Genomic DNA, 17,349 nt, shown 5'->3' on the forward strand with positions numbered 1-17,349 from the left:
TCCTTGGTAAATTTGTGTTGTAGTTTGTGATTATTACCAGGTATGCTGGAATTATTGAGGTTAATTTGTTTTTTTTTTGTTGTATTTTTTTTTTTCCCCTTGTTTTATTTTGTACTTGCCTCTTTTTTATCTTTTTCTTGTATTAACAAAAAATCAGTATGTAATACTTATTTTTGTATGTAAATATAGGTTTTAGTGTTTGAAGATGCCCCTAATGGAGTGGAAGCTGCGGTGGCTGCTGGAATGCAGGTGGTTATGATTCCAGATCCTAGGGTCCAACCTGAGCAATGCAAAAAGGCCACTCAAGTACTGAAGTCAATGGAAGAATTTCAACCACAGTTGTTTGGATTGCCGTCTTATGGTTAATCCATTTTTATCTTTAAGCATAGTAAAATATGTATATATGTTTATATTTGACAAAATCATGACAAATTAAAATTTGTTGTGAAACCACTCATAATTGTTATTTGTACAGCTTGCATTTTAAATTTGACATCTGCTGTAGTAATGTACAAATTAAAGATTTATTCTTTCTTGCAAAATAAAATCAGAAATATATGTTAATTATTTCTATTTCTAAATACTGTCTCTGACTTATTTCTTTCTTTAAATTTGAGGACAGAATTTGTTCAAGCCAAAAGTCAGGTTATCACCAGATGCAAAGGAGTTACATTCAGTCTCTCTCTGTTTTACATATCTAAGCCAAAGTAATGCAAATTAATTTGCAAATGCATATCTCTGATTATCAGAATATGTAGCCATCATCGAAATACCAGTTTGGTAAATAGCTTATTTCATTGGCTTAATGTCTTTTTTTTTTTTTTTTTTTATGTAAACCCCAATAACGAGAGGTATTAGAACCTATAGTACTTAGTACCGTGCTTGGGTTGGAGGTTGAGAAGACGAAAGAAGATATTTGTTGACATTGGACTTGAACTTCTGTAGACTGTAATTTTCATGAAATACGTATGAAGGAAGGTTGTTCCAGAAAACAGCAGCTGAATGAATAAACAAGGAAGATGAAAAATTGGTTCTGTGAGTTTGAAGTTGGACAGTAAATGGATGTTGGCTGTCCAACTTCAAACTCACAGAACCAACTTTTCATCTTGTTATTGTTTCACCAAGTTTTAATGCTAACGTGATGTCTGGGAACATACACATTTTCCAGCTTGGAGCAGAGAGGTACAACTCCCCTATACGCCTCAAGAACTGCCATGATCTTGGCTTCCAGACTTCTGTTATTGAATTACTGAAGCCACCCTTTGAATTGAAGAGCAGAAATTAAATTCAGTAGGCTCTGTGCAAAATTAAAGTGGTAGCATAATCAACAATCCAGATGAAATGGCAGCCAAGTTGAACAGGTACCTTGCAACTATCTTTACTATTGAAACCACATTAGTGTTAAGGTATCAGTTGAACTGTTGTAAAATAATTGACATAATAAATACCATAGAAACACTTACCTGAAAACTTGCTGATATGAGAGTGTAAATCCCAAAGGGCAAATGATTTTCATCCAATTACACTGAAAAATGCAGCAGATGAGTGCATCCAACTGTTAGTATTGTTAACAAGATCATCATTAGGGAGATTATTTCCTTGGATTAGAGAAGTGCCGGTCTTCCCAATATGTAAGGGGGGAGCCAATGACATGACAGCCAGTTATAGATCAGTGAGGCTGCTCTTTTGACTTCCCTGGTTGGTAAGGTTATTGAATTTATGGTTAAAGACTACAGAACTGTTTCAACAAGAATGATATCCTAAATGGATCTGAGCATGGTAAATGCAAAAGTGGGCATCCAAGATGACACATTCAACAGAATTGATCACCTCAACAAATGCTAGGTGCCAATTAACATGGTGTAAGGAGCGCGAATCCTGGACTGTAGAGCAGTGGAAAGCTCCTATGGACAAACGAAGAGTGTGAACTGAATAGAAGAACTCCATTGAAACTAACCAAGGAGGAGATATTCAAGCCTACAGCATGAACATACCGCATGACTTCAACCGATCAGAAGAAATTACCAACAAAGATACCTCTCCATTCATGACCTGGTAAAAAAGGCCAGGACTGATGCTCTCAACAAATATGACTACCTGAATTGACATCAAAGCAGTACTACAAACTGACCAGAGTCAACACTCCTCTTCCTGACCCCATAAGACGAACACGAGACTAGTGAGATACTGAACCAAGACTGTGACCTACCTGAAGTAACACTGAACTAAACATCCAAAAACCATGACTGACCGCAGTAACCCATCTGAAGTGATTCTGAACTGGCAATCAAAAACCACGACTGTAACTGCAGCTATGCTGTTGCCTCGCCTTTTGGTGATCTGGGTTGAACACCTAGTCTGGTCCACTTTCTCTCCATATCCTGGCGGGGGGACCGTCCCCCTGTTTACTTCTCCTGGTGCGGCATGGGCATGCCGCACTGATACCTGGGGTCGTCTTTCCTATTGGCCCCATACTTCTGTCTTTCCCCTCCAGTCTTCAGTCTTTCCCCCACTCTCTCTATACATCACAGTGTACGCCCCACACAACAAAAACTTAAATAAACTTCTACCCATCGGATGGCTGTTCTTGGGTGTGTCGAATGCCAGGGGAACAGTTCCTTTCTGATTGTATTCATCCCAACAATGAAGTTTGGTGGAAGCAGTGTCATGGTATGGGTTTCTTTTTATGGTTTAGCTTGGGCTCATTAGTCATTATCAACAAAACCATGAATGCTGTACGATACCAGGACAGCCTGGTAATTATGCACTTCCAACATTATTGCAATACTTTGGGTAAGGCCCATGCCACACTGCACGAGTCGTAATAGAGTGGTTTGGGGACATGGGTGTGGAAAAGCTGGATTGGCCAGCCCAGAGTACTGATCCGAACACTATCGAGCATCTTTGAGATGTATTGGATTGTCAGGTATGTGCACGTTAAGATCGCCGAAAGAACAAGGCCGAACTGGTGACTGCATTAAAGGCCAAGTGGAGGAACATATCACCTGACATTTAATAAAAGCTGGTTGACAGTATGCCTTGAAGATTGAAGGCAGTCATAAAAGCAAAAGGTTTCAACACAAAATATTAAATGACACAATAAAAGCTTTTTTTTTGTCTAAAGGCAGATGTTCGGATATTAATTGTAGGGCAGTGTATATGTACTCTTAAGTTAATGTATATTTATTTATTTTTCTAGCTTGATAGGTTACTGAGCCAGAGCCATCAATACAGCAAGAAGAGATATGCTGGAGAAAGTTGAGGTCCAATCTGTCATATATTTCTTCATTTGTACAGCAAATAAGCAAAACAAATCTATGAGAAGATGAAAGCTCTATATGGGGAGGACTGCCATCATATGAGACTGAAAATTGTAAAATACAGTTTAGATGTTCAGGTTCAATGGAAAACAATGTGCACAAATACCAAAGAGAAAGCGGATCCATCGGAGCCACAGACCTCACCATTGTGGCCAAAATAAAACAGCCAATCCATGAAGATAGACATTTGGCTATAATTTTTATAGCAAATTAAGTGAACATCGGACATGGCTGTTTACTCAGGCTACACACATTAGGAAGCATAAATTCAAATTGAGGAAGGATGGTTGCAGGAAATTTGTCTTCAGCGAGAGGGTAGTTAAATATTGGAATGTAATTCCACCTGCTGTTGTAGAGGTGGGTAGTTTGAATAAATCCGAGAAAGAATTAGATGAATTGTTAAATCGGGTACACAGGTGATATGGAAACTATTTTTTTTTTTTAAATTAGGGATTTGATTGTTTACTTATTTGTTAAGTCAGAAATATTTTATATCAATCTGTATTGCAATTTATTTTACTACTTTGAATTTTTTTTCTTTCAAATCAAAAATAGGGGTATTTAAAAATGAATGGACATCATTGTTTAAATCTGGATTTGTTCAGATACGCCAACCAACAACGTAATGACACCTATGGGCCAAATTGCGATATTTCGTAATAGTAATTATGTGTAACTGTATGAAACTAATTTACTAATTGCTACAATTACATAAAATTGTGCAGTTTCATAATTAAAAATGAATTTATGTCATAAACACATTACGAAACCTCCCTTTCGAATGATGTATGATATATTTTTGTAGATGCAAACCCTAGAGCAGGAAGGTATACAAAATAGCAATGCGTATCACCAGTGAAAAATTCCTAGTGTGTCAAGATGCATTAAGGCATCAATTCTCATTTTTTGGTCCATCCTCGAAGACTGTCACCTGAAATTGCCATAAAGATACTAACTAATTGGTTTAATACAACGCATGGTATATGGCTACCAAGAAGATTACAACTTCCCCTCATATCAAAGCCTGGTGGACTACAGATTTAAGTAACAGTTCCCATCTCAGGCAACAGTTGCACTAAGAAGTAGTCACAAAAAAAAAAAAAAAAAAAAAACACTAGAATATAGGATCACTTATCTAAGTGCCCCAACTCAGTTTAACAGGTTTAAAATCAGTCAGTCAAACCCTACACGCACTAAACGATCGTGTCTCAAAAACTCCCATGCTCCCAAAAGGCAACAGGCTTTGCACAAAATTTGGATCCACAAAGCTGGTTGGAATATACAACAAAGTTTGCCACAAAGAACCGGTAAATAGTTTTCATTCCCTTCCTCCAATAAAAGATAAAATCAATCATTCAACATTCCTCATTCAACCATGCCCAACCTCTGCAACATTAGTTAAATGGAGTTAATTTTATGTTCAAATGCCTCAGCTTCAACATCTTAGAGCAGCTATTCATCGTTTTCAATAACGTTTAAAAGAGTATTGTCTCCATCTCTATGGAGCAGTTACAAAGGTGAGACCAATCCGAAATGTAAAATACTGTACTATTGAAAAGCACTATGGCCTATATCTAATGCCACTTTGCATCCTGAAAGTTCTGGGAAAAGATCTTATTGCATATCCTTACCAACAGATCACACCATACTGTCCCAAATCTACTTAGCTATTCTCTACCATTCCGCAGTTATTAACCTCATGTCAACCACATAAAGTATCACCAATGTATTTGAGATGGCACGAAGAAGTAGTGATCAACTATTTACGCACTGCACCTCCATTTGATGCAGTTCAATAACCATGGCTTCTTGACCTCAAGCAACACGCAACATGGGAACTATTGTTATTCCTATGCATTTCGTCAGCTCTCTTCCAGAAGAGATCACTAAATATCCAAGGGGAGGCTTTATTAGGAACACCTACCATGAAATGTCAAACCTTCATAGCTGTCATCACACCTCTATTTGATTCCGTCGAAGAAATACTTGATTGCTGATGATATTAAGTTAATAACACATATATCAAACCAAACCAATATATCATCCTCATTTCTGAAGAAATATTCAAAGCTTCGAGCATATATTACCTCATCTGCAGCAACATGGAGTCAAATTAAAATTAAATCAGAATATGCATATTATAGCGACCTAGTTATTACAAACACAATATCATAAATTAATATATATAAGTTGACAGGGGATAAGAAAGTCATATAACGTAACTCGGAGATAACATTCGATACCGAAATACATATATATAGTGTTAAAACTGCATTGGGATATAGGTTTAGGGTTATATTTTGTATTGGAATTTTATTGACCTTGAATAGAAATCATGACTCAGACCAGAGCAGCAAAGCAAAAGGGTCAAACTAATGGAAGTGCTGTGGATCAGAGGACAACTGAGGGGGGGCGGGCGGTTGTCCTCTGAATCACAGTCTATTAAAATGCATTGCTTGTTTGATGTTTGTGGAACAATCAGGAACGGGACATGATATTGCCAAGGGGAATGTCTTTGTGTGTGCACGATGTAAGGAATGCGAGGAAATCAGGCGCCAACTCGGAATTGTTATGGGCTTATATGAGAGCTTGAAGGACAGGGTGAATACCCTCGAAGGATTTAAATTGAGGGGCCCATTAAACTCTCAGCTGCTCACATCAAGGCCAGAGCTTGCACTTGAACATCACACAACACAGCGGCAACCCCCAAGGCAGAATGCGCTAGTCCCAAAGGAACTAGTTGTAGGTGACTCTATTGTCAGGGAAACGGGGGACATATTGCACAAACAGGATAGATGGAACAGGACCAGGATATGTCTGCCAGGGGCAAAAGTTGATGACGTTGTAGGGCAGATATCATCCTTTAAGGGCACAAAGGGTGATATTGTTGTACACGGCACTAATGATATTAAGAGTAGGAGACCGGCAGAATTACTTAACAAGTAAAAGACAATGCTGAAAAAAAGCCGTGAATTAGGGTTGAATTTGAAAGTGTCTGCAATTCTGCCCAGACACGATAGGAGGGAGTATATGATGAGAGCCTTGTCGATCAATTCGGTCCTGGAGAGATTGTGCAAGACTCAAGGGGTAGAATTTTTTTCCGCCTCGTCTGTACTTGTTAACAGGAGAGACTATTTAAGTGTGTCCTATTTAAGTGTGTCCCATCCCTTCTACAGGGATGGGACACACTTAAATAGAAAAGGTGCAAGAATATTTGCTGATTCTAACGAGGCAGAGTTAGGTGGGTCGGAAAACTGCTCGCTTGGGGGATTCACGGACTAATAGATTAACAGTAGCCGCTGGCAGAGGTAAAAGTGATTCTTGCACTACTTCTATTGAAATGCAAGTGAGCAGCAGCCTGGAAAGCAAGGCATTGGGAATTTCGTGTACATAGAAGTATACTTGCCTGTACACGAATGCTAGGAGTATAGTTAATAAATTTGATAAACTTGAAGTGCTAGTCAAGACATCAAACGCAGGTATTGTTGGGACACCAGAGACATGGTGTCACACAGACATAAGCAGTGCAGAACTGGAATTTGGGGATTACAATGTGTACAGAAAGGATAGACAGGACAGGAAGGGAGAAGGGGTTATGCTGTTAGTTAAGAAACACATAAAATCTAAGGAAGTGCATCCAATTGATGTTAGTGGACAATGCAATGTTCAGTGTTTGGTGTGACATAAGCACTGGGAAAGGAAAAATAAGAGTAGGTGTGTGTTATAGGTCTAATGAATCTGATGAGCATAATGAGCAACTGTGCAGAGAAATGGATTGGGCCAATAAATTAGAGTGCCTTATAATGGGGGATTTTAATTTCCTGGCTATTGACTGGAATTTGTTGGTTGGTCACTCACACACTAGCAAGGCTGTTGTGGATTTATTGGTTGATTGTTTTCTACATCAGCATGTTTGGGCGGCAACTAGAGGGAGTAATACTCTTGATCTGATCATCAGCAGTGATTCTTCATACATTAAGAATCTGCAGATAGAGGAACCACTAGGTGGCAGTGATCACAGTGTGCTGAAGTGGGATTTACTCAAAGAGGTAACTACCATCAGGGGTAAAGGGAAGGGTTTTTGCTTTTGTAAAGGCGACTACGATGGACTGAGACAGTATTTAAATTCTATACAGTGGGACCAACTGATGATGTTACCAACAGCAAATTCAAAATGGGAAGCATTCAAAAAACTTATCTTGGAAGCTACTAGGCTTTACATACCAACTAAGAAATATTGTTCAAGGTTTAGGCCTAAATGGATGTCAGATGAACTAATGAGACATATGGCACAGAAGGAAAATGCATGGGATACATATAAATTAATGGGTGAAACAGAAGCCTATGATAGATATAAGCTGGTCCGTAACCAAGTCACAAAGGAGGTTAGGCAGGCAAAGGCAGATTATGAGAAATCTTTGGAAAAGGATGCAAAGAAAAACAGCAAAGAGTTCTTTACTTATGTAAACTCTAGAAGGAAGGGGATGAATCAGATTGGTCCACTTCATATCGATGGTTCAACTATTGATGATCCTGCTCAGGTAGCTAACAAACTAAATGAATATTTTCCATCGACATTCACACATGAGGAGTTATTTAGCGAGGGGAATGCCAGAGGTGTATTCAACTCTGGCAGTAAGCTAGAGAATCTTGTAATAACTGAGAGTAAAGTGGAGGAGAAATTGTTGAAGATAAACACAAGAAAGGCACCTGGGGTGGATGGGATCTATCCAGTTATATTAAAGGAGGCAGCAAAGGTAGTAAGCAAACCCTTAGCCATAATTATGAGAGCTTCCTTGGAGTCAGGGGAGGTACCCATGGACTGGAGATGTGCAAATGTGGCCCCAATTCACAAAGGAGGATCAAAGGCTGACACAAGTAATTATAGACCTGTGAGTTTAACTTCTGTTCCAGGAAAATTAATGGAGGCACTGGTTAAAGAAGCAATGCAGGCTCATCTAGACAAGACTTCAGTTACAGCTCGGACACAGCATGGTTTTGTTAAGGCTCATCTAGACAAGACTTCAGTTACAGCTCGGACACAGCATGGTTTTGTTAAGGGGAAGTCTTACCTGACTAATTTGATTGGATACTATGATGCAGTCACAAAAGAACTGGATGCAGTTCTTTTGTGACTCAATGGACACTGCTCATCGTGGACTAATGTTATTAGTGGAGTCCCTCAGGGTTCAGTATTCGGTCCATTGTTGTGTTCTGTATTTATAAATGATATTGGTGATGGTATATCAAGCTTAATGTCCAAGTATGCAGTTGATACGAAGGTTGGTAGTGTGGTTAGGGAAACTACTGACAGTACGCTTCTGCAACATGATCAATCAGGGTTCAGTATTCGGTCCATTGTTGTGTTCTGTATTTATAAATGATATTGGTGATGGTATATCAAGCTTAATGTCCAAGTATGCAGACTATACGAAGGTTGGTAGGGTGGTTAGGGAAACTACCGACAGTACGCTTCTGCAACATGATCTAGAAAAGTTGAGAAGCCGGGCTGAGAGGAGGCAAATGATGTTTAACATTGACAAGTGTAAAGTACTACATATGGGAAGCATCAACCCCAGAGCAACGTATCAACTCTGTGGTACTACACTGACAGTGGTAGAGAATGAAAGGACCTGGGGGTAATTGTGTAGGCAGATATGAAGTTCTCTGAGCAGTACAGACGGGCTGCAAGAGTAGCTCATGGTGTCTTGTCAATGATATACAGGAATTTTTCCAGCAGGGATAAGGAGGTGATTATTCCCTTGTATAAGGCAATGGTCAGGTCACACCTTGAGTACTGTGTACAGGCCTGGAGGTCTCATTTTAAGAAGGATGTAGAGCTGCTGGAACGAGTACAGAGAAGGGCAACAAGATTAGTGAATGGAACAAGGGGTTGCTCTTACGAAGAAAGGCTTAAATTTTGCAAATTACAGTGTCTGGAGACTAGGTACCTGCGATGTGATCTGATTGAGGTGTATAAAGCCTTGAATGGTTTGAGCATGCCCAATGCTGATGGGATTCTTCCTCTTGCTCAGAATAATCACCTGAGAGGGCATAAATTCAGGTCTGGGTGTGAGAATAGCCTGTGCGGCCGAGCTCCTTGAAGCTCTTGGAACAGAGAAGTTTTTCCTGATTTATTTTCTGATTTATTAGCTTAAATTGTCATATTAACTTATTTTCTAGAGTAGCTTTATATTCCTAGTTACGATACTTAGTTTAAAGTTTAACTTAGACAGAGATTTTGTAGATATTACTTAGTATCGGTAACGGTATCAAATCCACGTGTCACAAATTGAACGAGTGGTCTTTTTTTTTAACCAAATTTAGTCGATTTATTAACCAATTGTTATATCAAATTATCTTCTATAAGTAGATTATAGACCTAGTCGGGATCCTTAGTTTATTCTAAATTGCGAGATTTGGAAGCTAATCAATACTTACGAGTCCGTAGAAGTACCGTTCGTGAATTCCCGCCATTTTTACACGATAGCATAACCTTAGTGTAGTATAGTGCATAATATAATATTGTCAATTAATCAGTAAATCTATTAATCTTGATAAACTTTATTGTCAATTAAATTGTATTTTTAACTCTATATATATATAACGACTTAATCGTAACAAATAATTAATACATAACTATAGTGGTACACGTGATACGGAAGTTGTATAAAGGGAACTCGTAGAAAACACTAGATACCGAAAAAATAAATATAGCGTTATAACTGTTTTGGGATATAACTTAAGGATTTAATTTTTGTTTTGAAATTTTATTGAATTAAATCGGAATCATGACTCTGACCAGAGCAGCAAAGCAAAAGGCTCAAGCAAATGGGAGTGCTGTGGTTCAGGGGAGAACTGAGGGGGTCAGTTGCCCTCTGAATCACAGTCTTTTAAAATGCACTGTTTGCTTGATGTTTGCGGACAGTCGGGTACGGGACATGATACTGCCAAGGGGGATGTCTTTGTGTGTGCACGATGTAAGGAGTGCAAGGAAATCAGGCGACAACTCAGCGTTGTTATGGGCCTTTATGAGAGCTTGAAGGACAGGGTGGATGCCCTCCAAGGAAATGAATTGAGGGGCCCATCAAGCTCTCAGCTGCCCACATCAACGCCAGAGCTTGCACTTGGTCATCAGGCAACACAGAGGCAGCCCCCTAGGCAGAATGCGCTGGTCCCACAGGAACTAGTAGTTGTTGGTGACTCTATTGTCAGGGAAACGGGGAACATGCTTTGTAAAAAGGATAGGTGGAATAGGACCAGGGTATGTCTGCCAGGGGCAAAGGTTGATGACGTTGTAGAGCGGATATCATCTTTTAAGGGCACAAAAGGTGATATAGTTGTACACGTTGGCACTAATGATATTAAGAGTAGGAGACCGGCGGAATTACTTAGCAAGTACAGGTCACTGTTGAAAAAAAGCCGTGAATTAGGGTTGAATTTGAAAGTGTCTGCAATTCTGCCCAGACACGATAGGAGGGAGTATATGATGAGAGCCTTGTCGATCAATTCGGCCCTGGAGGGATTGTGCAAGGCTCAAGGGGTAGAATTTTTTTCAGCCTGGACTGTACTTGTTAACAGGAGAGATTGCTTCTACAGGGATGGGATACACTTAAATAGAAAGGGTGCAAGAATTTTTGCTGCTGCTGTCGAGGCAATGTTAGGTGGGTCGGAAAACTGCTAGTTGGGGGAGATACAAGGACTAATAGATTAACAGTAGCCACTGGCAGAGGTGGAAGTGATTCTTGCACTGCTTCTATTGAAATGAGCAGAAGCCTGAAAAACAAGATGCAGGATATTTCAGAGACTGCTGGGAGTCATTGCGGTACAAGTAAACACATGGGTTGTGTTAGGGTATCTAAGAATAGAAACAGGTGCATGTATACCTGCGTGTACACCAATGCTATGAGTTTGGTAAATAAATTTGATGAATTTGAGGTATTGCTCAAAACATCAAAGGCAGATATTGTTGGGATATCAGAGACGTGGTGTCACACAGATATAAGTAATGCGGAACTGGAATTTGGGGAATACAATGTGTATAGAAAGGATAGACAGGACAGGAGGGGAGGAGGGGTTATGCTATTAATTAAGAAACACATAAAGTCCAAGGAAATGAAGCCAGTCGACATCGCTGGACAGTGCAGTGTCGAGTCAGTTTGGTGTGACATAAGCATAGGGAAATCAAAATTGAGAGTAGGAGTGTGCTATAGGCCTAATGACTCTGAGGAGTATAATAAAAAACTGTACAGGGAAATAGAGTGGGCCAGTAAATCAGAGAGTCTTATAATGGGAGATTTTAATTTCCCAGATATTGACTGGAATTTGTGGATTGGTCACTCGCACACTAGCAGGGCTTTTGTGGATTTATTGGATGATTGTTTTCTACACCAGCATGTTCGGGAGGCAACAAGAGGGAGTAATACTCTTGATTTGATTATCAGCAGTGATTCTTCATGCATTAAGAATCTGCAGATAAATGAACCACTAGGTGGCAGTGATCACAGTGTGTTGAAGTGGGATTTACTCAAGGAGGTAACTACCATCAGAGGCAAAGGGAAGGGTTTTTGTTTTCGTAAAGGCAACTATGATGGTTTGAGACAGTATTTAAATTCTGTACAGTGGGACCAACTGATGATGTTACCAACAGCAAACTCAAAATGGGAAGCATTCAAGGAACTAATCTTGGAGGCTACCAGGCTTTACATACCAACTAAGAAATATTGTTCAAGCTTTAGGCCTAAATGGTTGTCAGATGAACTAATGAGACATGTGGCAGAGAAGAAAAATGCATGGGATACATATAAATTAATGGGTGACATGGAAGCCTATGATAGATATAAGTTGGTCTGTAACCAACTCACAAAGGAGATTAGGCAGGCAAAGGCAGACTACGAAAAATCCTTGGCAAAGGATGCAAAGAAAAACAGAAAAGAGTTCTTTACATATTTAAATTCGAGAAGGAAAGGGATGAATCAGATTGGTCCACTGGATATTGATGGTTCAACAGTTGAGGATCCTGCTCAGGTGGCTAACAATCTAAACGAGTATTTTGCATCTACATTCACGCATGAGGAGTTATTCAGGAAGGAGAATGATGTAGGTAAAGTAAACATTGGCAGTGAGCTGGATGATTTTGTAATAACTGAGAGTAAAGTGGAGGAGAGATTGTTGAGGATAAACATAAAAAAGGCACCTGGGGTGGATGGGATCTATCCAGTTATATTAAAGAAGGCAGCAAAGGAGGTAAGCAAACCCCTAGCCATAATTATTAGAGCTTCTTTGGACTCAGGGGAGGTACCCATAGACTGGAGTTGTGCAAATGTAACCCCAATTCACAAAGGAGGATCAAAGGCTGACACAAGTAATTATAGACCTGTTACTTTAACTTCTGTTCCAGGTAAATTAATGGAGGCACTGGTGAAGCACTGCAGGATCATCTAGACAAGAATTCAGTTATAGCTCAGACGCAGCATGGTTTTGTTAAGGGCAGGTCTTGCCTGACCAATTTGATTGGATACTATGACGTAGTCACAAAAGAACTGGATGCAGGGAATAACTTTGATATTATATATTTGGATCTTAGAAAGGCTTTTGATACTGTTGCACATGGAAGACTGCTGCACAAATTGGAGCAGTGTGGCATTGGAGGCAAATTGCTGCTATGGATAAGGGGATGGTTGAGTGGCAGAAGACAGAGAGTGGTAATCAATGGACACTGCTCAACGTGGACTAATGTTATTAGTGGAGTTCCTCAGGGTTCAGTGTTGGGTCCGTTGTTGTTTTCGGTGTTTATGAATGATATTGATGATGGGATATCAAGTTTAATGTCCAAGTTTGCAGATGATACAAAGGTTGGCAGGGTTGTTAAGGACACTACGGACGCTATGCTGCTGCAACAGGATCTGGAAAGGTTGAACAGATGGGCTGAGAGGTGGCAAATTTAGTTTAACATTGACAAATGTAAAGTACTACATATGGGAAACAGTAACCCCAGAGCAACGTATCAACTCTGCGGTACTACACTGACAGTGGTGGAGAATGAAAAGGACCTGGGGGTAATTGTGCAGGCAGATATGAAGTTCTCTGAGCAGTGCAGACGAGCTGCAAGAGTAGCTCATGGTGTCTTGTCAATGATATACAGGAATTTTTCTAGCAGGGATAAGGAGGTGATTATTCCCTTGTATAAGGCAATGGTTAGGCCACATCTTGAGTACTGTATACAGGTCTGGAGGCCTCATTTCAAGAAGGATGTAGAGCTGCTGGAACGGGTACAGAGAAGGGCAACAAGATTAGTGAATGGAACAAAGGGTTGCTCTTACGAAGACAGGCTTAAGTTTTGCAAATTACAGAGTCTGGAGACTAGGCACCGGCGAGGTGATCTGATAGAGGTGTATAAGGCTTTGAATGGTTTGAGCATGCTCAATGCCAATGGGATTCTTCCTCTTGCTCAGAATAATCAGCTCAGAGGGCATAAATTCAAATTGAGGAAGGACGGATGTCGGATAGATGTGCGGAAATTTGCCTTTGGCCAGCGGGTGGTTGGTTGGTGGAACCGACTTCCATCACTTGTTGTTGAAGTTGATAGCCTAAACAAATTTAAAGCTCAACTGGACAGGCATTTCGAACGAACGGAGGGGTGAAATGGAAGTGGGTTTTTTTTTTTTTTTTTTTTTGTCTGATGCTGAATAAGCTTGCTTTCTTGCATCATATGCCTCTACTAATGCTAATGCTAATGCTAATACTCCTGAATTTATATTCTTGAAAAACACTCTAAAATCTTCTGTATTATTGAATCAATACTCACACTTTCTAGCCCTCGTGGTTAGCACAGTTGGTGCGATCGCCGTCATTCCCAAACCGAATATAAAAGACATTCGGTTTGGGAATGACGTTCGAATCTCATCCATCACTGGCTAAAGAAGCATTGCAGGATCATCTAGACAAGTCTGCAGTAATAGTTAAGACACAGCATGGGGTTGTTAAAGGGAGGCCTTGTCTGACAAATTTTATTGGATGCTATGATGTGGTCACAAAGGAACTGAATGCCAAAATTAATTTTGATATCATCTACTTCGATTTCAGGAAAGCTTTTGATACTGTTGCACATGGAAGACTGCTGTACAAATTGGAGAGGTATGGCATTAATGGTAAGTTGCTACAATGGATAAAAGAGTGATTGAGTGGGAGACGATAGAGAGTGGTAATCAATGGACACTGCTCTTCGTGGACAAATGTTATTAGTGGAGTTCCCCAGGGTTCGGTGTTCGGCCCATTGCTGTTTTGTATATTTATCAATGATATTGATGAAGGTATATCAGGTTTAATGTCCAAGTTTGCAGATGATACAACGGTTGGAAGGGTTGTTAACGACAGTAAAGACAGTATGCTACTCCAACTGGATCTAGATAAGTAGGGCAAATGAGCTGGAAAGTGGCAACTGAAGTTTAACATTGACAAATGCAAAGTACTGCATATGGGTAGCAATAACCGAAGAGAAACGTACCAACTGTGTGGTACTACACTCAGGGAAGTGGAAAGTGAAAAAGGCCTGGAGGTAATTGTGCAGTGAAATATGAAGTTCGCTGAGCAGTGCAAAGGCGCTGGCAGGGTAGGTCATGGAGTCTTATGAACTATACGTAGGAATTTTGCTAGCAGGGACAGGGAGGTGATTATCCCGTTATACAAGGCAGTGATCAGGCCACACCTACAGTACTGTGTATAGGTCTGGACCCCTCATTTTAAGAAGGTTGTAGAGTTGTTAGAACGAGTACAAAGAAGGGCAACAAGATTGGTGAGCGGAACAGAGGGGGTACTCTTACCAAGAAAGTTTTAAGTTCTGCAAATTGCAGTGCTTGGAGAGTAGGCACCTGCGAGGTGATCTGATCGAGGTGTATAAAGCCTTGAATGGGTTGAGCAAGCTGAATGCTGATGGGATTCTTCCTCTTGCTCCGATTAAGAACCTGAGGTGGCACAGATTCAAATTGAGGAAAGACAGTTGTAGAATCGATATGCGGAAATTTGCCTTTAGCCAGCGGTAGTTGATTGGTGTAACAGACTTCCATCTTTTGTTGTGGAATTAGGGTTTAATTTTTTCTTTTTCTTTTGGCTGATGCTGCATGAGCTTGCTTTCTTGCATCGTATGCATCTACTAATACTAATGCTAATTACTGATGGAATTTTTATGGGTCTTTTTCATAAAGTGGCCTAGTTTGTTGGTCTCAGGCAAGTTAGCTTTCTTTCGGAAACTTCGATTTTTCATCCAGCAAACAGAAAATCGACTTCGGAACATGCAATTTATAGACACTATACACCCGAACAACATGGCCTTAGTTACCGATGCTCCTAAAAACCCAAGAGCAATAACAACTCGGGTTTTTTTGTACAAAAAATAGAAACCGACCGAAGACTTCATTCATTCCCACTTTCTAAAATATTGTCCAATCATCTATGAGTGCAACATTATGAATACTACATTCAGAACTCTTCTACACCTTTCGGGATTATTCTGAAATATTCTAGAAATTTCTTAAATATTATTGAAGTTTTTTTTTTTATTTTCATTATATATGCAATAGAAAATATTGTATTTTAATAAAAATTGTAAACAAGTTGGTCTTATTTTAATAAAAAATAAGACCAACTTGTTTAAATAGTGATTTTTAAAACGTTTTCACGCACGCTGCGCTGTTAAGCATTAACAGTGTTATGTTTATGTTATTAATAAAATAATAAACAAAAAAATTAAAATGAAAATGAAGCGTAAATTACCGTATTAAAATAAACAACCGCTCTCTCTCTCTAACAGTAAATACGATAAAAGGCTTGAAGAAAATTCATAGTTAGATTTCTTATAGATAGATGGCGCTATAGTTGTCTGTTATTTCCAAGTTGAAATTTGTTGTATAATTAACCGTTACCAAGGTAGCTGATTTTTAATGTGTTTGACACTTAATGAGAAATTTGAGAGAGTCTTTAGAAAAACTTACTTTGAACAACCAATCAAATCGTGGTGCTGTTCTTCTTTTAATATAATTAGCGGTTCATATTTTGTAATGTTTTCAATACAAACTGAATTAAAAATTGAAGTTTTTGACTTTTATAATTTTTTTTTGTAATGATCTCGAAAATTACTGGCCAATTTTACTAAATTTTTAATCTATAAAATATAAAGCCTTGAATGGTTTGAGCATGCTCAATGCTGATGGGGTTCTTCCTCTTGCTTAGAATAATCGCCTGAGAGGGCATAGATTCAAATTGAGGAAAGACGGTTGTAGGATAGATGTGGGGAAGTTTGCCTTTAGCCAGCGGGTGGTGATTGCTGGAACAAACTTCCATCTGTCATTGTAGAAGTTGATAGCTTAAATAGATTCAAGGCAGAACTTCACAAACATTTGGAGATAGTGGATGGGTGAAATGAGAAGGTTTTTTTGGCTGATGCTGTATAAGCTTGCTTTCTTGCATCATGTGCCCTTGCTAATGCTAATGATATTGAAATTTCACACGATTATTTAATGAAAAACCTTTCAAGCCTACAGGCGAGTAAGCCTCCTGGAGTTGATGACATATACTTTATAGTTTTAAGTGAGGTGGCAAGTGAGTGCATTGAACCATTAAGGCTAATTATGAGAGATTACTGGACTCAGGAGATATTCCATTGGATTGGAAAAGTTCCAATGCATCTGCAATGCATAAAGGGTGGAATTCAAGATCATTTAGATATAAATGGAATTGTGGAGGATACACAGCATGGTTTTGTAAAGTGAAAATCATGATTAACAAATCTGGTTAGCTATTTGGACAGTGTCACTCATGAGCTGGATTTAAGGAATAATTTCGACATTGTTTATTTGGATTTCAGCAAAGCGTTTGACTCATCATGTGCAGTTACTTTATATGTTGGAACAGGGTGGAATCACAGGCTTCAGGGAAGAAGGCAGAGGATTGTGATAAATACTAGTAGGAGTACTGGTGATTTGAACTGATTTTGTCTCCCATGATCCTTTGAGTAGATGACGTCACAGGAATT

General features: G+C 39.3%; 1 protein-coding gene across 1 annotated transcript in view; it reads left to right on the forward strand.

The window, feature by feature from the left end:
* The window catches only part of Gs1l (pseudouridine 5'-phosphatase-like Gs1l), a 71,980-nt gene extending 71,399 nt beyond the window's left edge, over positions 1 to 581 (forward strand). The window contains exon 4 of the mRNA XM_090385635.1: positions 190 to 581. Coding sequence (XP_090241761.1) covers positions 190 to 366 — 177 coding nt within the window. The 3' untranslated portion in view covers positions 367 to 581. The remainder of the gene's footprint in view (positions 1 to 189) is intronic.
* Positions 582 to 17,349: the final 16,768 nt, after the last annotated feature.

The sequence above is a fragment of the Mastigoproctus giganteus genome, chromosome 12 (genome assembly GCF_048544385.1).
Source record: "Mastigoproctus giganteus isolate SK-2022 chromosome 12, ASM4854438v1, whole genome shotgun sequence".
NCBI lineage: Eukaryota > Metazoa > Arthropoda > Arachnida > Uropygi > Thelyphonidae > Mastigoproctus > Mastigoproctus giganteus.